The sequence below is a fragment of the Cynocephalus volans genome, chromosome 8, assembly GCF_027409185.1.
Source record: "Cynocephalus volans isolate mCynVol1 chromosome 8, mCynVol1.pri, whole genome shotgun sequence".
NCBI lineage: Eukaryota > Metazoa > Chordata > Mammalia > Dermoptera > Cynocephalidae > Cynocephalus > Cynocephalus volans.
Window position 1 is genome coordinate 28,776,007 of NC_084467.1, and position 24,006 is coordinate 28,800,012.

The 24,006-nt window shown below is 35.7% G+C and overlaps 1 protein-coding gene across 2 annotated transcripts in view; it reads left to right on the forward strand.

Moving 5' to 3' along the window:
* The window catches only part of AGO3 (argonaute RISC catalytic component 3), a 102,549-nt gene that overhangs the window by 68,752 nt on the left and 9,791 nt on the right, over positions 1–24,006 (forward strand). For both annotated transcript variants that reach the window (XM_063104112.1, XM_063104111.1), the window contains exons 12-16: positions 1,088–1,272; positions 17,065–17,224; positions 18,522–18,612; positions 21,156–21,350; positions 21,685–21,819. In XM_063104112.1, the coding sequence (XP_062960182.1) occupies positions 1,088–1,272; positions 17,065–17,224; positions 18,522–18,612; positions 21,156–21,350; positions 21,685–21,819 (766 nt within the window). The remainder of the gene's footprint in view (positions 1–1,087; positions 1,273–17,064; positions 17,225–18,521; positions 18,613–21,155; positions 21,351–21,684; positions 21,820–24,006) is intronic.

Here is a 24,006-nt window from a genome sequence, read left to right on the forward strand (position 1 = left end):
CCTATAAACTTCATCTCTGTCCTGAGGGAATCAGAGTGTTTTGAGCGAAGTCCACTCAGATCCTTGACTTAGGACCTTATTTGTTTTGTTTTTGTTTTTGTTTTTGTTTTTGTTTTTGGCAGCTGGCCAGTACAGGGAATGGAACCCTTGACCTTGGTGTTATCTGCACCATGCTCTAACCAAGTGAGCTAACCAGCCAGTGGACATTATTTGTTTTTAAAACAATTGAAATGAGTGTTCAGCCCCTACATCATTACTCATATATGCTAAATACAGAATTTTCTTTAAATATGAAATTGTTTTTTGTTTTCATTTTCAGTATAGATGAAAATACATTAAAGTGCTGCCTGCTTCATTTAAGTTTTGTTTTCATATTTTTTTATCTTCTGAGGGTATAATCCTTCCTGCTACCTTAGTCTGAGATAGGTAATACTGTAGAAATTCTGGGCTAGGTGATAGTTCTAGCGCTCCCATTTATATAGTCATTTGACCTTTGCCAAATACTTAAATGTACCTGAAACTGTTTTTTGATCTATAAAATGGGAATAATACCTGACCTGCCTCTTTCTTATGAATCTTGTCAGGATCAAATTAGAATATGTACAATAGCTAAAATTTATCAAACTCTTACCATGTCTTGGGCAATGTGCTAAGTGCTTTACTTGATTTATCTCATTTAATCTTCACATGAACCCTATAGGGGAAGTAATTGTTTTACAGATAAGGGAATCTGAAATAATTTGCCTAAAATTTCAATGCTAGTAATTAGCAGAACTTTCCAATTCAATTCAATTATTTATATTTAACTTACAAATCTCAGAATCTAGAGCTGAGCTCTTAACCAGCACACAGTATTACTAACACCCTTTGTAAGCAAAATGCTATATAACTGTATAGTATGTTCTTAGTTTGCAAAATAGATTACTGACCCACCATTGCCCTTAACACCAGTAGTCTGGCAACCTCTTGTATATGGAGCTCACAGATCTTTGCTTCATCCTCCATTCCCTTCACAAACTTTCCCTTACTACTTTGTAGGTATTCATGACTAGGCAAAGGTTTTATATTTAGTGGTTTCTCTTTCTAGGGGTTTTACAGACCAGCTACGTAAGATTTCCAAGGATGCAGGGATGCCCATCCAGGGCCAGCCATGTTTCTGCAAATATGCACAGGGGGCAGACAGCGTAGAACCCATGTTCCGTCATCTCAAGAACACATATTCTGGTCTACAGCTCATTATCGTCATCCTGCCAGGGAAGACACCAGTGTATGGTAAGGATATCTTAAGACTGCATTTTTCCTCAAGTACTTGATATTCCTTTTAGGTTTATGATAAAATATATCCTAAATCTTTAAAATATTAAAGCAAATTTTATGCTACAGAAAATAAAACCATGTTATTGTTACTTTAATAGAAATCAGTACAGCAAACTAAATAGTCCAAGTGAAAGGACGAGTGGACACCAGTTGACGATCCACCGGAGAGAGCTCGTTTATTAGGCAGCACACACACATATATATAGGGTTTTAAGGGAAAGCTGATTGGCTTAAAATACAATCCCTATTTAACATACCGCATGGGGCTTGGGGGGTGAGCTGATTGGTGTGCGATTCGCGCCTGCGGGAAGGAGAATACGGACAACCAGCGCCATGATGGGGTGTGGCCGAGAAGGGCTTATGTGATCAGGGTGTGATCCCTTGGGGCATTTGGGTTCTTACACCAAGAAGAGAGCCTATGAAAAGAATTTCAGTAGCTAAAGAAGCATAGCAAAATGGTGGTTAAAGGAAGAATTATTTAATGAAAATGGCATTGAGATAACTTGAGTATCAGTAAAAAGCAGTGGTTAAAAGCACAGGCTCTGCCTTGGGGGCTCCACCCCGGAGGCTTGGGCATCAATCCAGGGACCAGATCCCGGGCCCACAGCCAAGCACACCACCAGCGCCAAGGAGCATGCCAAAAACATCACCTCCATATGCATGGCCCACCACAGCCACCACAGTAAGCACAGCTGCTGCGGAAGTGGCTAGACATCACAACCACCACGTGGATGGTCTGCCAGCCACTGCAGTGCATTGACACAAGGAGAGTCACCAGCAGAGACCAAAGAAAAAAACAGGATGTCTCTCTACACAAAGCCCATTCTAGAGTGACAGAAGCAGCATCTGCTGTATGATAGTATTTGGGAATCTGAACACACCTTTCAGCATTGGACAAATCATCTAGGCAACAAATCAACAGAGTAACCATTACTCTTTCAGAGGGAGAGAAGAAATCTAGGGTTATCAGTGGTGGGAGGGGGGAGGAAAAGAGGGATAGGGAGAGATTGGACAAGGGGCATAAAGAATAAGTACAATTTGTAACAATATACATATTAGTAATATTGATTTCATCAACATATGTCAACATTGAATCCCCAAAATATGTATAATCAATTATAATTCAATAATGAATAAATAAATAAATAGCATAGGCTCCATTGTCAAACCGTATTACTCAATATTCAGGTATACTACTGAAAATAAAATTTTCAGTTATGCTATTTGTGTGATTTGTCTGAATTACTTAACCACGCTAAGCCTTAGTTTCCTCATCTGTGGAATTAGGGTGCTAATAGTACCTAACCTATATATAGGTAGTTGTAAGGATTCAATGAGTCTACATATGTAAAGGATCTAGGATAGCATCATATACTAAACACTCAGTAAATGTTAGCTATTACTGTTAATAAAATTAAGTTTTGTGAAATTAGTAAGTTAAATATAAATAATTGAATCTTGAAAAAAACACAAAATATAATTTTTGATCTGCTGAATGGAGTAAAATCATTTAAGCTTAGAAATGATAGAAGAAGGGCCGGCCTGTGGCTCACTCGGGAGAGTGCGGTGCTGATAACACCAAGGCCACGGGTTCGGATCCTATATAGGGATGGCCGGTTCGCTCACCGGCTGAGCGTGGTGCCGACCACACCAAGCCAAGGGTTAAGATCCCCTTACCGGTCATCTTTTGAAAAAAAAAAAAAAAAAAGAAATGATAGAAGAAATCACAAAGGAAAATTAGATTTAACAGCATAAAAATTAAATTTTCTGTTAAGTCACAAATACACTAAAATTAAAAGGAAACCAATAGAATGTGAAAAGTATTTGCAGCAAATGGAAACAATAAACAATTAGCTTATTATTAGACAAAATATTCATACAGATTGGTCAACAAAGGAAGAAAATTCTTCCAGTCTTTTAGACTAATGAGAAAAGAATATAAACCAAAATTTCTCAAGTAAAAATATGAGAAAATATTTGTTTTTACCAGTAAAGTACAAATAAATTAAAGGAAAAATTTTGTACTACTAAATTAGCAAATGTATTTGAGTGTTGTAGTACCTAGTGCTTGTGAGTATGTAGTGACTCTAGTATTTTAATATGTTGCTGATGGTCATATAAATTGATGATATTCTTTCCATCAAAAGTATGAATGTGTTCTTAGTCTGCAATTCAGTATTTCCAATTCCAATAATCTACTCAAAGGAAAGAATTCATACTGTAGAAAAATCTCTATGCACATAATTTTTATAATGACATCTGTGATACTAAAAAACTACTAAAACTGGTTTTAAACAATAAGTATAGTATTTTGATGAAATAGTATGCAGTGATTAAAAATAATAGTTATAAAATTCAAAAGATAGTGTGAAAGTTATAATAAAATATAGGTTATTATTTTTTAAACTCAAAAGAATGTGTAAATCAATAAGAAAAGGACAAACAACCCAACTGAAAAGTAGACAAAGGACACAAAACAGAAACACAAATAGTCAATTGTGTTATAAAACAAAATGCTCAGTCTTATTAATCATTAAAGAAATATGAACTGGAATAAATTATTCTTCACCAGCAATGATAATACCAATTACTGGCAAAAATGTGAATAAATATACACTCTCATACACTATTGATGAGAGGCAAAGTTTGCCAATTTCAATAACCTCCAAACTGTTGTTCTTGACTGCATTCTATTTAGTCCCTTCCAGTCCATTCTCGAAACTGCTTCCAGAATGGTTTCTTTTAAATGAATAAACTTTATTTTTTTGACTAGTTTTAACTCACAGAAAAATTGAGTAGATAAATATAGCATTGCCATATACCTCCCCGCCCCTGTACGTGGTTTTCCCTATTATTAACATCTTCCCTTAGTGTGGTACATTTAATGAACCATTATTCACACATTATTATTAATGTATTGTTCACAGTTTACATTAAGGTTCACTCTTTGTGTTGTAAACTTTTATGGGTTTTGACAAATATATGTTGTCATGTATCCAGTATTACAGTATCACACCGACTAGTTTCACTACCCTAAAAATCTCCTGTACCACTTATTCATTTGTCCTCCTGCCCCCTAAATCCCTAAAACCACTGATCTTTTTTTATATCTCACCTTTTGTTTGCCTTTTCTACAATGGCATATAGTTGGAGTTATATATAGTATGTAGCCTTTTCAGATTGGCTTCTTTCACTTAGTACTGTATGTTCAGAGTTCCTCCATGTCTTCTCAGGGCTTGGTAGCTTATTTCTTTTCTTTGCTGAATGACATCCCACTGTATCGATGAACGGCTGTTTGTTTATCCATTCACCTATTGAGCAACATCTTGGTTGCTTCCAGTTTTGGGCAATTATAAATAAAGGTGCTTTAATTATTCGTGTGGGTTTTTGTATGGACATAAGTTTTCAATTCAATTGGGTAAATTACTAGGAGCACAATTGCTATTTTGTATTACGAGGCTGCCAAATTAAATTGTCTTACAAAGTGGCCATACCATTTTGCGTTCCCACCAGCAGTGAATAACAGTTCCTGTTTCTCTGCATCCTCTTTAGCACTTGGTATTATCAGTTTTTTGATGTTAGCCATTCTAATAAGTTTGTAGTGGTATCTCATTGTTTTATTTTGCAATTCCCTAATGACACATAATGTTGAGCATGTTTTCATACACTTAGTTGCTATCTATATATCTTCTTTAATGAAATGTCTGTTGCAATCTTCTGCCCATTTTTTAATTGGGGTGTTTGTTTTCTTGTTGTTTTAAGTGTTTTTTGTGTATTTTGGATACAAGTTCTATATCAGATATGAATTTTGGAAATTTTTTTTTCTAGTCTGTGCGTTGCCTTTTCATTCTCCTAACCGTGTTTTTCATAAAACAGAAGTTTTTGACTTTTTTTTTCTTTTTTTTAGAAGTTTTTTAGTTTTAATAAAGTCCAACTTATCGATTTTTTTCATAGATCATGGTTTTCATGTTGTAGCTAAAAACTTATTTCCAAATCCAAGGTTACCTAAGTTTCCTCCTATGTTATCTTCTAGAAGTTTTATAGTTCTTATTTTTATATTTAAGTTTATAATCCATTTTGAGTTAATTTTTATGAGATATATGAGGTCTGTATCTAAATTATTTATTTTGCATGTTGATGTCCAGTAGTTCCAGCATCATTTGTTGAAAAAACTATCCTTTGTCCACTGAATTAAAACTTTGTCAAAGATCAACTGACTATATTTATGTGGGTCTGTTTCCAGGCTCTCTAGTTTGTTCTCTTTGCCTGTGTGTCTGTTCTTTCACCAATATCATGCTATCTTGTTTACTGTCATTTTATAGTACTCATTTATTAGTTCCAGGAGGTTTTTCTGTTAGTTCTTTGGGATTTTCTTCATAGACAATCATATCATCTGTGAACAAAGACAGTTTTATTTCTTCTTTCCTAGTCTGTGTATTTTTCTTTCCTTTACTTATTACATTAGCTAGGACTTCCAATACAGTGATGAATAGGAGTGGTGGGAAGGGATCATTGTGTATTGTTCCTGAGCGTAGGGGGAAAGCATCTAGTTTTTCACAATTAAACATGATGTTAGCTGTAGGTTTTCTGTAGGGGTTTTTTCTTTGTTTTTTTATCAAGTTGAAGAATTTCTCCTCTATTCCTAGTTTGCTGAGAGTTTATACCCTGAGTAAATGATAGTGTTTGCCACGTGCTTTTTCTGCGCCTATTGACAAGATCATATGAATTTTCGTCTTTAGTCTGTTAATGCAGTGGATTACATTAATTGATGTTTGAATGTTGAACCACCCTTAAATACCTGGAATAAATCCCACTTGGTCATGATGTATAGTTCTTATTATATATTGTTGGGTTCAATTGGCTAATATTTTGTTGAGAATTTTTGCATCTGTGTAGTCTGCAGTTTTCCTTTCTTTTAGTGTCTTTATCTGGTTTTGGTGTTAGAGTAATGCTGGCCTCATAAAATAAGTTAGGCAGTATTCTCTCTGCTTCTGTTTTCTGAAAGAGATTGTAGATAATTGGTATCATTTCTTTCTTAAATGTTTGGTACTCTTCACCAGTGAAACCATCTGGGCCTGGTGCTTTCTTTTTTGGAAGGTTATTAATAATTGATTCAATTTCCTTAATAGATAGAGGCCTTTTCAGATTATCTATTTTGTGTGTGTGAGTTTTGGAATTGAAGGAATTGATATACTTCATCTAGTTATCAAATTTGTGGGTCTAGAATTGTTCATAACATTCTTTTATCCTTTAAATATTGATGGAATCAGTAGTGATGACACTTTTCTCATTTCTGATATGAGTAATTTGTATCTTTGCTTTTTTTCCCTGGTTAGTCTGGGTAGAGGTTTATCAGTTTTATTGATCTTTTCAAAGAACCAGCTTTTGGTTTTATTGCTTATTGCTTTTTCTCTATTGATTTCTTGTTTTCAATTTCATTGATTTCTGCTCTGATTATTAATTTTTCTTTCCTTTTTGTTTTAGGTCTATATTGCTCTTCTTTATTTTCCTGAGCTAGAAACAGAGATTATTCATTTTAGATCTTTCTTATTTTCTTATATATTCATTCAATGCTATAAATTTCCCTCTAAGCACTGCTTTTACTGCATCCCCACTCTTTGGTAAGATGTATTTTATTTTCATTTAGTTCAAAATATCTTTAAATTTCTCTTGAGACTTCTTTGGCCCATGTGTTACATAGAACTGTGTTACTTAATAACCCAATATTTGGGGATATAGTTGAATTGAACTGCAGTCAACTGAATCTGACCAACATTTATAGAATACTCCATCCAACAATAGCAGAATATACATTGTGCTCAAGCTCACATGGAATATTAACCAAGAGAGACCACATTCTGGTCCATAAAACACACCTTAACAAATATAAAAGAATAGAAGTTATACAAGTATACTTTCAGATCACAATCATGGAAGTATACTCTCAATTGAACTAGAAATCAATAACAGACAGATCTGTCAATTACTGATAAAATTGTGTTTAAAGTCTCTACAAAAATAGTAGGTACGTCTCTTACACCTTGCAGTTCTATCAATGTTTGCCTTCTGTATTTTGGCATTATTTTGTTAGATGTATACTTTTTAAGTATTGGTATGTCTTTTCAGAAAATTGGCCCCTTTGTCATTAAGCAATCCCCATCTTTATCCCTGATAATTTTCCTTCTTCCCAAGTTAACTTTGTGTGAAATTAATATAGCTACTCCAGCTTTCTTTTGGTTGATACTAGCATGGTATATGTTTCTCCATTGCTTTATTTTTAATGTATCTTTATAGTTAAAGAGGGTGTCTCTTATAGAAAGAATATAGTTGGGCCTTATTTTTATCTTCCCCTCTTTTTCTATCTTTTCTGGTCCCCCTCCCCCTCTTTCTGGTTTTAATTGAGCATTTTATATGATTCCATTTTCTCGCCTCTTTTCTCTCATCTCTTAGTGTGTCAATTATACTTTTTAAAATTTTTAGTGTTTCAGGGGGTTGGCGAGTTGGCTCAGTTGGTTAGGGCGCGGCTTTTATAACACTGAGGTCAAGGGTTCAGATCCCCATACCGGCCAGCCACCTAAAATAAATAAATAATGTTTTAGTGTTTGCCCTAGAGTTTTTAGTACACATTTACAACTAATCTAAGTCCACTTTCAAATAACACTGCACCCACTTATGGATAGTGCCAGTACCTTATAACAGAGCATTCCCAATTCCTCCCTTCTGTCCCTCATAACTTGCTATGATTCATTTCACTTATCTGTAAATTGTAACCACCCAATACATTACTGTTATTATTATTTTGAACATATAGTTATCTATTAGTTCAATTAAGAATAAGCAAATAAAATATTTTATTTTATCTTTATTTGTTCTTTTTCTGATCTTCTTTCCTATGTAGATGAGTTTCTAATCAGTATCACTTTACTTCTCTCTGAAAAACTTTGCTTAACATTTCTTGGCCTGGCAAGTCTACTACCAACAAATTACCTCAATTTCTATTTGTCTGAGAAACATTATTTCTCCTTTACTTTTTTTGTTAGCCATATAATTCTTTGTTTACTTATAAATCAAATTATCTGATATGTAATTTCAAGTGCTAAATTATTCTGGAATTCTTATTTTAAGAAGTCCTTTTTTAACCTTCATCTTATTTGTTTTTCTCATGGAAAACCTTTCATCATTTGCCATTTCTTATTTAATTTTTGTTTCCTGAGTGCTGCTCCCTGTACTTCAGTTCCTCATGTATTCTTGCCCTCTTTTTCCTGAGCCCTGGGATCTCTACATTTGTTGCATGGTAGTAGAGATGATGGCTTCTCAAGTCAGTCATCTGGTGTCAAATTTTGGTCATAGTTTTCATTCCTCCTGATGTATTGTTTTCTTGGGAGTGTTCCTGAGTTAACTATATTTTAACAAGTTATTTTTGTATGTGTGTGGTAAAATACACGTGACATAAATTTACCATATTAACTTTTTATTGGGGGGTAGGGGAAGGTGGTGGCTGGCCTATATGGGAATCTGAACCCTTGGCCTTGGTGTTGTCAACACACAGTCTAATCAAGTGAACTAACCGGCCAGCCCCAAAAGTTTTTAATTTTGATGAAATGCTTTTGGTATCACATCCAAGAAACCATAGCCAAATCAAATGTCACAAAGCTTTTCCTCTGTTTTCATCTAAGACGTTTATGGTTTTAATTCTTAGGTTTAGATCTTTGATCTATTTTGAGTTCATTTTTCTGTATGGTGCATAGTAAGGGTCCAACTTCATTCTTTTGCATGTGGATATCCAGTATTCTCAGCAACATTTGTTTAAACAATTGTTTTTTCCCCATTGAATGGTCACAGCACCATTTTGAAAACCAATTGACCACATATGCAAGGTTTTCTCTCTGGGCTTTTTATTGTATTTCGCTGCTCTATATGTCTGTTTTTATGCTAGAAACACACTGTTTTGATTACTATGGCTTTGTAGTAAGTTGGGAAATCAAGAACTATGAGTTCTACAACTTTGTTCTTTTTCAAGATTACTTTGGCTATTTAGGATCCCTTGAAGTTCATATGAAATTTAGGATGTTTTTCTACTTCTGCAGGAATTGCTGTTGATATTTTGATGGGGATTGCACTTAATCTGTAGATCATTTTGGGTAGTATTGTTATCTTATCAATATTCTTCATATCTACGAATATGGGTGTCTTTCTATTAATTTAAGGCTCCTTTAGCTGCTTCAGCAGTGTTTTGTTGTTTCAGTATACAAATCTTACACCTCCTTGGTTAAATTTATTCCTCAATTTTTTATTATTTTTGATGCTTTTGTAAATGGAATGTTGTTAATTTCCTTTTCATATTATTTGTTGCTAGTATATAGAAATACAACTGATTTTTGCATGTTGATTTTGAATATTGCAGCTTTGCTAAATTTGTTTAGTAGCACTAATTTTGTGTGTGGGGGGATTCTTTAGAGTTTTCTACATATCAGATCATGTCATTTTCAAGTAGAGATCATTTTACTTCTTCCTTTCCTATTTGGATGCCTTTCATTTCTTTTTCTTGCCTGATTGCTCTGGTTTGAACTTCCAGAACTATGTATGTTGAATAGAAATGGTGAAAGGTGGATATCCTTGTCTCGTTACTATCTTAGGGAAAAGCTTTTGGTCTTTCACCATTGAGTATAATGTTTGCTCTGGGTTTTTCATATGTGGGCTTTATCATGTTGAGGAAGTTCCTAACCCTTCTGTTCCTAGTTTATTGAGTTCTCTTTCAGTTTTGGAGCATAATTTGACTGGATACAGAATTCTAGGATGGTAGGTTCTTTTGTTTAAATACTTTAATTTCACTACACTCTGTTTTCATGGTTTCTGATGAGGAGTCCAATGTAATTCTTACCCTTGTTCCTTTCTGAGAAAGATGGTTTTTATTCTAGCTCTTCCAAGATTTTCTCTTTGCTTTTTTGTTTGTTTGTTTGCCATTTGAATATGATATGCCTACCTATACATTTTTTGTTTTTTTATCCTGCTTGATGTTCTTTGAGGTTACTGTTTGTGTGGTTTGATGTATCTCACTAATTTTGGAAAATTCTCAGCTATTTTTACTTTAAATATTTTTTGCCCCTTCCTCTTTCTTCACCTTCTGGTATTACAATTTTATGTTATACCTTTTGTAATTATCCCACATTTCTTAGATATTCTGTTCTGGTTTTGTTTTATTCTTTTTTTTCTCTTTGCATTTCAGTTTGGGAAGCTTCTGTTGACATATCTTCAAGCTCACTGATTGTTTCCTCAGCTGTGTCCAGTTTAGTGATGAGCCGGTCAAAGGCATTCTTCATTTCTGTTGCAGTGTTTTTGATTTCTAACATTTCCTTTTGACTCTGTTTTCGAGTTTTCATCTCTCTGCTCACAATACCTGTCTCTTCTTATATATTGTCTACTTTTTCCATTAGTCTTTATATTAATTGTAGTTATTTTAAATTCTCCATCTGATCATTTTAAAATCTGTATCATATCTGAGTCTGGTTCTGATGCCTGCTTTGTCTCTTCAGGCTGTGTTTTTTCTTGCCTTGTAGTATGCTTTGTAATTTTTTGTTTACAGTGGGACATGATGAATCTGGTAACAGAAACTGAGGTAATCAGACTTTTAGTGTGAAGTTTTATTCAGTCTGGCTAGGAGCTGGACTATGTTTAATGTTTGCTGTAGTTGTAGGTGCCAGAAGCTTCAGTTTTCTCTAGTTTTCTTTTTTTTCCCCCTCCTCCCCTGTTGTCATAGGGTTTCCCTAAGCAGCTGATCTTGTAGCTCTCTCATTTGTAATCCCCTGTTAACTATACTGGAGCCCTGTTGATGTGGTGGTTGGATGTTGGGGAGAAGACAAGTTCTATAACCTTGTGATTAAATCCCGGTTTTTTTTTTTTTTTGTCATTATTAGTGTGAATCCCTGGCTGTGACCATCACAAGTGCTTCTTTGCTTTTTCTTTTTCCTTAAGTGAGACAGGAAGGCTAGAGGGGGCTGGAATTGTTTAATTGCTCTTCCCCAGTCAGATATGGCTCTGGTAAAGTAATTTCTCTTGAAGGCAGGCCTTTATTAAGGAAACCTCTCTGAGCATAGTATTTCAAAATGCTTCCTTTTTCCTGTCCCTTGCTTCAAGCATGAAGGGATTTTTCTCTGGATCTTCAAGGTAAAAACCTGGTGGGGCTCCTGGTAAAACTCTTGAAAGTATGGGTGCCTCTTTTAAGACTGGGCCCTCAGGAGTTTTTAATTCTCAAGCTACTACACACTCAGCCTACTGCAATTTATTAATTACTGTATTTAATTATTCTTATCAGTTACTAGTTTCATCTCCAGCTCCTACAAGCTGATCTCAGCTATTATTCTCTGTATTTGCCTGTTTTAGTGGTGGTGGTTTGTACTGTGACCTCAGTTCTCTGATGAATCTAAGAATAGTCATTGATTTTCAGTTCATTCAGCATTTTTCTTCTTGTGAGGATGGGAAGAGTGACTTACAAGTGCTTTACCTGCTGGAGCTATAACTGTAGTCCGGAGTGATCTTTTAAAAACAGAAATTTGCTTTTACCTTCTTCCCTATTACCTCTTCAATTGTTTTTCATCACACATTTGATAAAATTGATTTTTAAGATGAGCTTCCAAAGGTTTGCATGTTCGAATCCATAGCTTTCTAGGGGATTCTTCTTGCTCTTTACCCAAGGGAACTCTATTCATTCTGTTCCTTCTACCTGTGTTGCTTCTTGTATCCTACTTTCCCCATTCACCAAATGAATGCATGTTCTTCATTTGAATTTTAGTTCAGACATTCCTTCCTTGGGGAAGCTTTGCCTGACCTTCCTAACAAGGTTAAATTTTTTCACTTTTATTGTCTTTGCACCTTGCATCTCTCCTTTATGTTGCTGCTTTCACAGTTGTAATGTTAAATTTGAGCAGTTATTTAATTAATGCTTATTTGAGTAGACTATGAGATCTGTGAGGGCAGGAACAATGTCTATGTTGACTCAACAGTATATATACAGAGCTTTGCACAGAACTAGTGTATGTTAGGTGCTCATTAAAAATTTGTTGAATAAGTGAATGAATCTTTTCAGAAGGCAGTTTGTTAGTATCTGTACAAATGTTAAACATATATACCTTCTGAACCCTCATTTCTACAAGGGGTCTTCAAAAAGTTCACAGAAAGATTTGTATTATCTTTTTGTTGTTTTTGTTGTTGTTGTTTTTGTGCAGTTTTTTGGGGAGCTGACCAATACAGGGATTGAACACTGGACCTTGGTGTTATCAGTACTATACTCTTACCAACTGAGCTAACCATCGAGCCCCATATTATCTTTTAATTCTGTTTTTCCATGAACCTTTGAAGTGCTTTTGCATTTGTAGAAATTTAGCCTGAAGATATAGTTATACAACCAAACAAAAATAGAAGGTCCCCAGCTTAGAGTGGTTGAACTTAATTTTTTGACTTTATGAAGGTCCGAAAGTGATATACGTTTAGTAGAAACTGTACTCCACATAGTATACAGTCTGTTTTACACCTTGTGATGGTTAATTCTGGTTGTCAACTTGATTAGATTGTGGAATACCTAAAAACCTGGTTAAGTTGTCTTTTTGTATTTGTCCATGAGGGTGTTTCTAGAAGAGATTAGCATGTGGGCCTGAGTGGACTAGGTGGGAAAATCTGACCTCAATATTGGCAGGAGCCATCCAATCCTCTGGGGGGCCTAGAGAGAACAAAAATGGAGGAAATGGACAATCGCTCTTTCTGTCCCCTGAAGCTGGTATACACTCTATTCTCCTGTCCCTGGACATCAAAACTCAAGATTCTTCAGCTTTTGGGTTCCACAATTTACACTAACAGCACCATTGGCTTCCCTGGTTCTGAGGCCTTTGGACTTGGACTGAGCCACACTGCCAGCATCCAGTTTACAGACAGCCTATTGTGAGCCAATAAATCTCCTCTCATATATTTATACATATCCTATTGGTTCTGTCTTTCTGGAGAACCCTGACAAATACAGAAAATTGGTATTGAAAAGTGGTGTGTTGCTTACAAGCAATATCTGAAAATGTGGAAGCGGCTTTGGAACTGGGTGATGGGCAAGGATTGGAGGAGTTTGTAGGACTCAGAAGAAGACAAAAAGACAAGGGAAAGTTTGGAACTTCTTAGAGATTGGTTAAATGGTTGTGACCAGAATGCTTATAGAAATGTGGACAATAAAGGCCATACTGATGAGGTCTCAAATAGAAATGAGGAACATATTGAGAATTGGTCAAAAGTTCACCCTTGCTATACCATAGCAAGGAACTTGGCTGCATTGTATCCATTGTGACTTTGTTTAAGATGGGACTTAAGAGTTATGAACCATAATATTTGGTGGAAGAAATTTCTAAGCAGCAAAACATTCAGGAAACTTCATGGCTACTTGCAACAGCCCGTGCTGAGTTGTGGTATAAAAGGGATGACATAACGCCAGAATTTATAACTCAGAAGAAGGCAGAGGGCAAAAAAATGAGTAAGCTTTCAGCCTGGTCATGTAAAGAGTGAAATGGTGTCTTTGGGAGAGGGAAGCAAGGGGGTAGCCCAGCAACCATTTGCTAAAGAGATTAGTACAGAAGAAAGGGATTATCTAGTGAATGGAAAAAAAAAGACTTTAAAGGTGTTTCAGAGATTTTTGAGGCTGCCCCTTCCATCACAGGCCCAGAGGCCTAGGGAGATGGAATGGTTGCGGGGAATAGGCCCAAAGCATCCTCCACAGGCTTGCTGCCCAAGGTCACCTTGGGATACTACTCCCCACACCCCAGCTGTCCTAGCTGTGGCTAAATTGGCTCTAGATGCTGCTGGACCCATAGCTTCAGAAGATACAAGCCAGAAACCTTGGTGGTGTCTGTCCACATGGTGTTAAGTCTGCAGGCTTGAAGAATGCCGGGGCTGTGCCACCCAGATTTCAATGGATGTATGGAAAATCCTGGGGGCCCAGGAAGACATCTATCACGGGCATGGAATCACTGCATGCAGCCTTCACTAAAGCAATGCTGAGCAGAAACATGGGGTCAGAGTTGCAGCAGATAATCCCACCATCCCTAGTGGAGCCATGAGAGTGGGACTGCCATGGAGACCCCAGAATTGGGAGCTACCAGCGTGCAACACGAGCCTGCAACAGTTGAAGCATGGCCCGAGACCAGGAAAGTCATAATAGCAGAGCTGCCCTAGACTTGAAGGCCCAACCCCCTCCCAGCATACATAGGATGCAAAACATGGAGTCAAGGTACATGATTGGCCAGCTTTGGGATTTGATGCCTGCCCTGCTGGATTTCAGACTTGCTTAGGACCTGTTACCCCTTTCTTTATCTAGACTGACCAAGAGAAAAGAAGACTGAAATTACTAAAGTCAGGAACAAAGTAGGGGCATTATTATATTGTCATTATGGCTTTTCGTGGTGGTAAGATTTAGTCTTTCTCATTTGCATTTTTGTTCTCCCAGTGGGTTTTGTTCTTTCTTGTGTATTTGTGGTAGTGATTATTGTTTTTCAGATTCCAGATGCAGAACTTCCTTGTGAATTTCTTGTAGGGCTGGTTATGTGGTGGTGAGCTCCCGCAGCTTTTGTTTGTTTGGAAAATACATTATTTTTCCCTCATTTCTGAAGGACAGCCTTGCTGGTTATAGTATTCTTGGCTGGTAGTTTTTTTCTTTTAATATTTTGAGTATATCATCCCATTTTCTTCTGGCTTATAGAGTTTCTATTGAGAAGTCTGCTGTTAGTCTTATAGGGGCTCCCTTATAGGTGACTTGGTGCTTTTCTCTTGCTCTTTTAAGATTCTCTTTGTCTTTGAGCTTTGCCAGTTTGACTATAATGTGTCTTAGAGAGGATCTTTTTGGGTTGAGTCTGTTTGGGGATATTTGAGCCTCCTGGATCTGAAGGTCCATTTCTCTCACTATACCTGGGAAATTTTCTGTTATTATTTTGGTGAGTAGGTTTTCCATGCCTTTTCTTTTCTCCTCACCCTCTAGAACACCGTTATTCAAATGTTTGTGAGCCTAAGGTTGTCTGCTAGCTGTCTTAGATTTTCTACATTTTTAAAAATTCTTTTTTCCTTTTTTTGGTCTGCCTGGGTTATTTATTTATTTTTCTTTCATTTATTTATTTATATATTTATTTATTTATTTGTCATTTTTGTGACCGTCCGCACCACGCTCAGCCAGTGAGCGCACCGGCCATCCTTATATAGGATCCGAACCCGCGGCGGGAGCACTGCTGCGCTCCCAGCACCGCACTCTCCCAAGTGCGCCACGGGGTCGGCCCATGCCTGGGTTATTTCAAAAAGACTATCTTCAGGATCAGAAATTCTTTCATCTGCTTGTTCAAGCCTGCTGCTTAAACTATCAGTTGTGTTTTTTATTTCATTGAGTGACTCTTTCAGTTCCATGAGTTCTGCTACATTCTTTTTTAAGGTATTAACTTCTTTGTAAATTTCCTCCTTCATATTCTGTACTTTTTTTCTCATTTCATTTTGGTGTCTAACTGAGTTCTCATATCTCAGTGAGTTTCCTTAAGATTGTTGCTCAGAATTCCTTTTTAGTCATTTCAGTGGTTTTCTGCTCTAAAGGGTTTGGTATTTGAGAATCACTGTGTTCCTTTGGTGGTGTCATATATTCTTGGGTTTTTGTATTTCTAATATCTCTATGTTGATGTCTGGTCATCTGGTAGAGCAGTTGCTTCTTCTGTTACTCTGGAATGGGCTTTGAGGAGAGGGACGTCCTTTTCTTTTTCCAGTCTCTGCTGGTGACTCTCCTTGTGTCAGTGCAGTTGAGTGTCTGGCAGGGCTGCCTGCACAGTGGCTGTGGCTGCTGAGGCATCGAGCTACTTTTCTGGCAACTGTGGTTGTGGCAGTGGCTGTGGTGAGCCACCCATGTAGAAGTGTTTTTGGCAGGGGGCATTTCCCTTGTCTCCTTACCTAGGACCCCAGGCGTGCTCTCTTGCCTGCTTCTGGGCAGAGGGGAATGTGGCCCTCTGCTCTCTCCATAGGATCCCAGGTGTCCTCTCTTGCTTGCTTCTGAGTGGAGGGGTCATTGTGACATTTGAAAACAGAATAAGTGCTGCTATTATAAATAATAAGGGCAATCTATATATTGAGATTGAGAACCATACTACATTATTAAGTGAAAATGACAAGTTGCAAAACATAATAATATAGTTAGTGTATGTTCTTGGTTTTGATTTTAAAATGTGTTCGTGTATCTTATATATAAGAAATTGTATACAATGAAATCTTTATGGCAGAGAAGGGGAAAGGAATACAGGCCTTTTATTTTTTACACTATAATAACCTCTGCATTTTTAAAATTAAAGTCTAGAGAATTGAATTGAAAGCTGTAAGTATACTATGATTATAAGTGCAGTAAAATAATATAAATGAGAAAATTACTGGAAGAGGGTACAATAAAATAACAAGGGATTATGTAAATTTTTATCTTTATGGTTCTTCAGTTATTGTGTTTACACTATGTTTATGGTGGTAAATATATACTTTTTTTATACAAAGAAGAAAACAACTGGAAATATCACTAAATACTTAAATTAATCTTTAAGGCAGTATACTTTAAATTTTAACAGCATTATTTTAGCATTGGTGTAGTTTTTAGTGTCCTGTGATACAATGATGTATTTCAAGGGGAAAACAGTAGCTTTATTTTCAGTAATTTAATTCATTTTCAGGTCTTTTTTCTGACTAGAGATATTTGCATTTGTTTCATAGCGGAGGTGAAACGTGTAGGAGATACACTTTTGGGTATGGCTACACAATGTGTACAAGTCAAGAATGTGATAAAAACATCTCCTCAAACTCTCTCAAACTTGTGCCTAAAGATAAATGTTAAACTTGGAGGGATCAATAATATTCTTGTACCTCATCAAAGGTAAGATAGATAATCCCTTATGAAAATATTCATTTTTTTTCATATCTTCATTTTTCTGTATATGGCTATATCTAAACTGTAAGATTTGTGTGAGAGAAAACTTTAATGATTCCTGCCATGGGAGATACATAAACATTTTGACAGAAAATTAAAATAGTTTGAATTGGCAAGGTTAAGAGATTCCCTTGAGAAAATTTCCCCACCCCTCCATTTTCATTTATGCAAAGTATCTCTTGCCTAGCCAAAAAGTATTGAGAACTTTATTTATTGCTCATTGGAGAGCCCAGCTTGAAGAATTTTCTCTATATTTGATAGTCATCTTCAGCTTGGTTTTGTGAGGCTACTCACTCACCTAGAATGTGAGGGAGAGGAAACGACAGGTGAGGACCATGTGGTTAGTCAATTAAGTAAGCCATATGAACCCTACTGCAGGGAGACATTATGACCTGCAGACAGGAAGTAGCTGGTTATACATGTCGCTGGGGAAAAGGCTATATTCAGAGAATTGAACAACAGGTTTCCTTTTAATAGTCAAAGCAACTAGGACTCAGAGAATTTAAGAATCTTGACCAGCATGCACCACAAATAAGCATTAGAACAAAGATTGACCCATGTGTGTTTGACACAAAAACCGTTTTCTTCTGTTTTTCATGCTGCCTCTACTTCCAGTCACTTAAATATAAAATTCATAAATGAGGTGAATATAGAATTTTATCAAGTCTAAGAACGAAGAGACAATTCTTTGAATCTTAAAGGGTACAGTTTTAAAGTAAAAGGAAATACTAGCTACGCTATGACTATTAAGTACACATTACTCAAATTTATAATTTGGGGCAGGGGAGAGGGAGTGGTAGATTCCCATAATTCCTTCCAGTCTAAAGTTTAATGATTCTTTTTTATCCTTGAAAACATACATAGGCTTGAAATGTAAGTATACTCATATTTTAAAATATTGATAAAAATAAGTGGATTAATATGAGAAGGTTTATTATTCTGTGCCTGTTACAGAGAACAGTAGCATCAATTGTCCTTTGCAACCACCAGCACCACTGCTTAAGACAAAAAGCTGCTTTGAATAAGACATTGGAAATACCTGTTGTGACAGTTTTTACTTCATTGACTAGGGATTCATGAATTAAGAGGATAAAGCAGTCAGTATTTCAGACCTATGAAGCTGTCTATGTGGGACTTCCTCTGTGCTATCATTAATTTGCAGTTGTGTTGCAATCACGTGAAACAGATAAAGATAATGAAAAAACTGAATTATCTAATAACCCTTTTAAAAAATGTGTTTAAGGCCTTCTGTATTCCAGCAACCAGTGATATTTTTGGGAGCAGATGTCACTCATCCACCTGCTGGGGATGGAAAAAAGCCTTCTATTGCTGCTGTGAGTGTCATTAAGCAGCTTTACCATAATAAAGTTTAGACCAATGTCAACATTTTGGTTTCAGCTTTTTGAATTTTAATGATATTTCTCTGGTTTGAATGATAATGATATTTCTTTAGTTTGGGGGCTGCATATATAACTGTTAAATCAAGTTTCTTAATTATATTACCAAAATGTTCTGTACACTACTTTAATTTTTCTACTTGCCCACTCTGTGATTGTATATTTTCAGTTGCTTTTGGCAGGGGGAGGGTTGGGGGGGAACAGGCTACTATGGGGATCCAAACCCTTGACCTGGTGTTATGACATTGTACTCTAACCACCTAAGCTAACTGGCCTGTATTTTCAGTTACTTTTTCTTGTTCAAAGAGCTTTTTTATAGATTTCAGTAGTATCTTCATTATAGAAAGATGCATTACATTTAAACTTGATGGATTACATTTTTTTCCAATATAAAATTTCTACCTTCATCCAATTTAATATTTCATACCTGAATTCTTTGTTTAATACTACCATTCCTACTTTTAACATCTGCCTATTACATCTTTGCTCAACTCTATATTTGTAAGTTTGTGTCAGCTTAAGTGTATTTCTTATAAACTTCAAAAAGCCTAATAATATTTTACCCACTTTGAAAATTGCTTGATTTTAACAAATGCCAGCATTTTGAAAATGTCAACATCTTTTAGGCATACTTGATAAATTTCAGAAATTAAACTGCAAGACTTTTTTTTTTGGCCAGCCCAGGGATCTGAACCCTTGACCTTGGTATTATCAGCACCATACTCTCCCAAGTCAGCTAAGCAGCCAGCCCCTTATATTTTTTCTGTCATCCATTATAATAATCTTTACATAAATTTTATTTTATTTTACCTTTATTTTTTGGCAGCTGGCCAGCCTGGGGGTCCCAACCCTTGGTGTTACAGCTCTGCTCTCTAACCAACTGAGCAAACCAGCCAGCCTTTACATAAATTTTAAATTTTAACAAATGATAGTATTATTAAAATTTTCACATAAAAATTCCAAACTTATTTTCCTTAGTGAAGAAAATTGATTTTTATCTATTAAAAAATTGTATTGCTTTGTATTCCTAATGTTCTGTATGAGTTGTTTTCATTTCAAGTATTCCAGAGGTAGTGGTGAGCCATCTCTGATATTCATAAAAGGATTCTTATAGAAGATATAATGATAAAGAAAAACATCAAAAGACTACCTTGGATTTGCTACTTCAGGGTCTTTTTTCAAGAAAGTTTAAGCATATTTTAATTCTTTTGGACTTCTAGTAGTCATTGTCTTTTTCTACCAAATCCATTTCTACCAAATATCAACTTTCTTCTTCGGTTATCAGAAGTCTTGTAAGTAGAGTTAATTAATTGATTCTTTTTGCTGTTTGGCTTTTCTTCCCCAGAACTTAAAGGTAGTGTGAGAAACAAGTAGTAAATGCCACATAGAATAATAGGTACTACAGTGACAACAAGGTAAAATAAAATTTAAATTGCAAAGACCTGGTGTGTTTTGGGAATGTAGAGAAATACAGGGAATTGGGATATACTACAGGTTGAGTATCCCTTATCTGAAATGTTTAAGACCAGAAGAAGTGTTTTGGATTTTGGATTTTTTCACATTTTTGAATATTTGCAGAATACATACTGATTGTGCATCCGTAGGATGCTGAACCTGTTGGGAAGACTGTGAAGCTAGTAAGCTTTTGTGAGGAATTTTGTGCCATGAGAGCGGTTTGCATTTCTTCTTTAGTGATGAGATACCATTCAAGGGAAAGCAATGATCAGGTTCCATTTTTGAAGTTTGACTTTGGTATAGACTACCCTTGAAGAAAGAAAGTACGGAGGTAGAGTGACCAGTCTGGGCTCTGATCATAATAATGTTGTAAGTTCATGCTTTGAGGTCTCCTCTGCTCCAAACACATAATAATATTAAACAAAACACAGAAAGAAAAAATTAAGATAGTCTCAAAACCAAGATTTACTTCTCTGAGGACCAGATACAGAACACAAATACAATATAGTAAGACTGACTATAACACCAAGGTCACTGGTTCGGATCCCAGTACCAGCTAGCCACCAAAAAAAAAAAAAGACTGACTATAGATTCATGCCTTCTGGGAAAATTCTAATTTTAAAATTTATGAAGCATAAAATAATAACAGTTCTAAGATGATGCTAAAGTTACTAAAGTATGAGAGATATGAAGAGAAATCAATGGTTTGAATCAGTCTTTTATTTTACTTTTTTTTTCTTTTATTCTCTTTTTATGCATCTTTTTGTCTCTTTCTTGCCTCACTAATTTTTAAGTCTACCAGCAATGATTAGAATCTAATCTTTAAATGTAAAGTGCAGCCTACTTACAGGAAAATAGTTTTTAACCCTGTCCTGGGTCTTCTATTCTATTCTTCAATGAGAATTATCTATGTTTGATGACTCTCAGTGAGAAACAGCACGCTTGTAGTAAAATACAAGTGTAAATGAAATCCATGTAATTTTAATTATCTTGATTTCTGTTTTACTTTACTTTTTCTAATCTAGGTTGTAGGTAGTATGGATGCCCATCCAAGCAGATACTGTGCCACAGTAAGAGTTCAGAGACCCCGACAGGAGATCATCCAGGACTTGGCCTCCATGGTTCGGGAACTTCTCATTCAGTTTTATAAGTCAACTCGGTTCAAACCTACTCGTATCATCTTTTATCGGGATGGCGTTTCGGAGGGACAGTTTAGGCAGGTTGGTTGCCTGGGATCTCATCAGACTGTGCTTAAATCAGATACTGTACTTATGACATGGTGTGTAGTTCTGAAGTTAAAAGCCTTAAGTTGAGAGTTCCTAAAGTCAGAATTTGATGCTTGAGTAGAATTTCCCTTTTAAAATGTTCATTGTGTATATGTAAGCCTTGATTGCTAAGACCATGCTCTGTTAGTAGTTAAAATGGAATAGAGACGTCTATTTAGCTATAAAGTGATGATATTAAGAAATCCTGAGTCTAAATTATTACCTTACTTTGAAGTATATAAAAGAAAACAGCTGACTATATTAAATCTTTCCGTTTTCTCTTCTCTAGGTATTATATTATGAACTACTAGCAATTCGAGAAGCCTGCATCAGTTTGGAGAAAGACTATCAACCTGGAATAACCTACATTGTAGTTCAGAAGAGACATCACACTCGATTATTTTGTGCTGATAGGACAGAAAGGGTAATTTTACATCTGTTGTATTACTATTGTAAGCCAAACTTATCCTACATAGTTGTACCTAACAAGGTCCCTTTGCCAACAGCTGCGTTTCCAGTGTATTGTAATAGATCACAATTAGATTATGAGTATAGAAGCATCAAAATAGGTTATTACTTCTTAAATCTTTGGAATTTCTAGTAACATTCCCAATGTTCAAAATCCCATTCTACTTTCTTACCGTTATGAAGAAACTCATAGTTTTAAAATTGTGTTCTTTTCATATTTTCCTTAAATGTAAAGGGAAAAAAAGATACATTCTTTTTTAAAAATATATTTAGAAATAGTTTTTTTAAAAAGTGGAAATTTATACAAACTAACTTTTAAACAATGCTTCCTTTAAAAGTCACAGAATTATTTTCTATATTTTATAATGTGAATATGTATTTTTATAATTAGGAAGGGAAGGGAGGTATAAATACCTAGGGAAATACGCCTTCTTGTCTGCATGCAACATAGGCAAATAGCAGGCTTGCTGTTATTTCCAGTGCTCTGATCCTGTCTGCCTTCATCCTACAAATCTTGGAGCAGAGAAATCTGAGGGTGGCAAGTGTCAGTGTCCCCTTGGGATTGGGATTTGGTCAGAAGGACTAGGAGAGAGGAATGTCTTGCCTTTGGTGTATACACTCATAGTGTACCTTTGGGCAAGCAACTTCATGTCTCTGTGCCTGTTTCCTTCATGGCAGAATTGGATATCTACCTAATTTGAGTTGCTGAGAGGATTAAACAAAATATGTAATATACTTAGAACAGTTTTTGGTACATACTAAGTACCTGAAGGTTAGCTAGTTGAAGGGTGATGGTGATGGTGGTAGTAATACAGAAGAAGAAATAATAATAGCAGATATTGCTGTATTTTTTACAAATTTAACTGATTTAATCCTCACAAACCACACTGAGGTGGTTATTATCATCCCCATCTTGTACATGAAGAAACTGTGGCACATAGATCTTAATAACCTCCCAAGGTTACAAAGGTAGTAATTGATAGAGGCAGGACTTAATTCCAGGCAGTCTGGCTCCAGAGTGCTCCTAACACTATGCTGTACCACCTCTCTAATAGAGGTAGTAATTTTATTATGGCCTCCAGGTTGTTAGAGACCTTTGACCCCATATTACTAGGTACATTTCTGTACCTAGAAAACCAAAGTTTTCTTCAAAAGTAGGATTAGGAAAACCTAAGTTAGATGTAGTTGTCATGAACAACTGACATTTACTTGTGCCACTCATTCATTTGTTTGCTTTTCTTTCACCTTTGCTCTAAATAGTACTACTAATAATAGATGGGTTATATTTCTAGATGAGAAACAGAAGTACAGAGAAGTAAAATACCATGCTCTAGATCACACAACTAGAAACGGGTGGAGCTGGGATGTGAACCCAGGTATTCTGCTGCCTCACTAAATAGAGCACAACTTTTTATATGTAGTAATTAGGAGATTCTGTGTTGCTAATTTATTAGAGTTGAGATTTTTTTTTTTAAGATTAAACATAATTGAGTAGATTATGAACTGTTTTCTTTGTTTTGTGCTTGATAAAGGCTAGCTGGTTGGTTCACACAGCTATAATTCAAGCCACTACCTGATAGCAGTCCCTCACATGGCAGAAATAATGTTTAAGTCAGCAAAATAGTTTCTGATTTGCTAGCCTTGTAAACCTAGATTTTTAGTTAATGATGTTAAATGTGCTGAGGATAAGGAGGTGGGGATGGGTATAATATGAATTTTCACGTGTTTTATTAGAAGCTTTCCATTTTGGGGAATTTTCAATCATTTCAGACACATCATATCTACTTAGAGAAATCATGGTCTGTTCTCTTAGAAGATACTGAAACTGATAGTATGAAATAAAAGGAACAGGGCCTTTGCAGTCATTTCAGTGTTTGAATTCCATTTCCGTTCATTATCATATACTAATGTGCAGATTATTGTACATTTCTGGGACTTAGTTTCCCGAAACAAATGGGAATAATACCAGACTTGCAGGATTATCAGGATTTAGAAATAATATATTTAAAATGGTTAACAAATGGTAACTATTGTTGATGTTATCAACATTCTTTCTCTCTAAATATATAATGTTCCCCTAGGAAAATGCTGATTTTCATAAATTACACATTCAAGAGTACCCCACTGTGCATAGGTACCATAC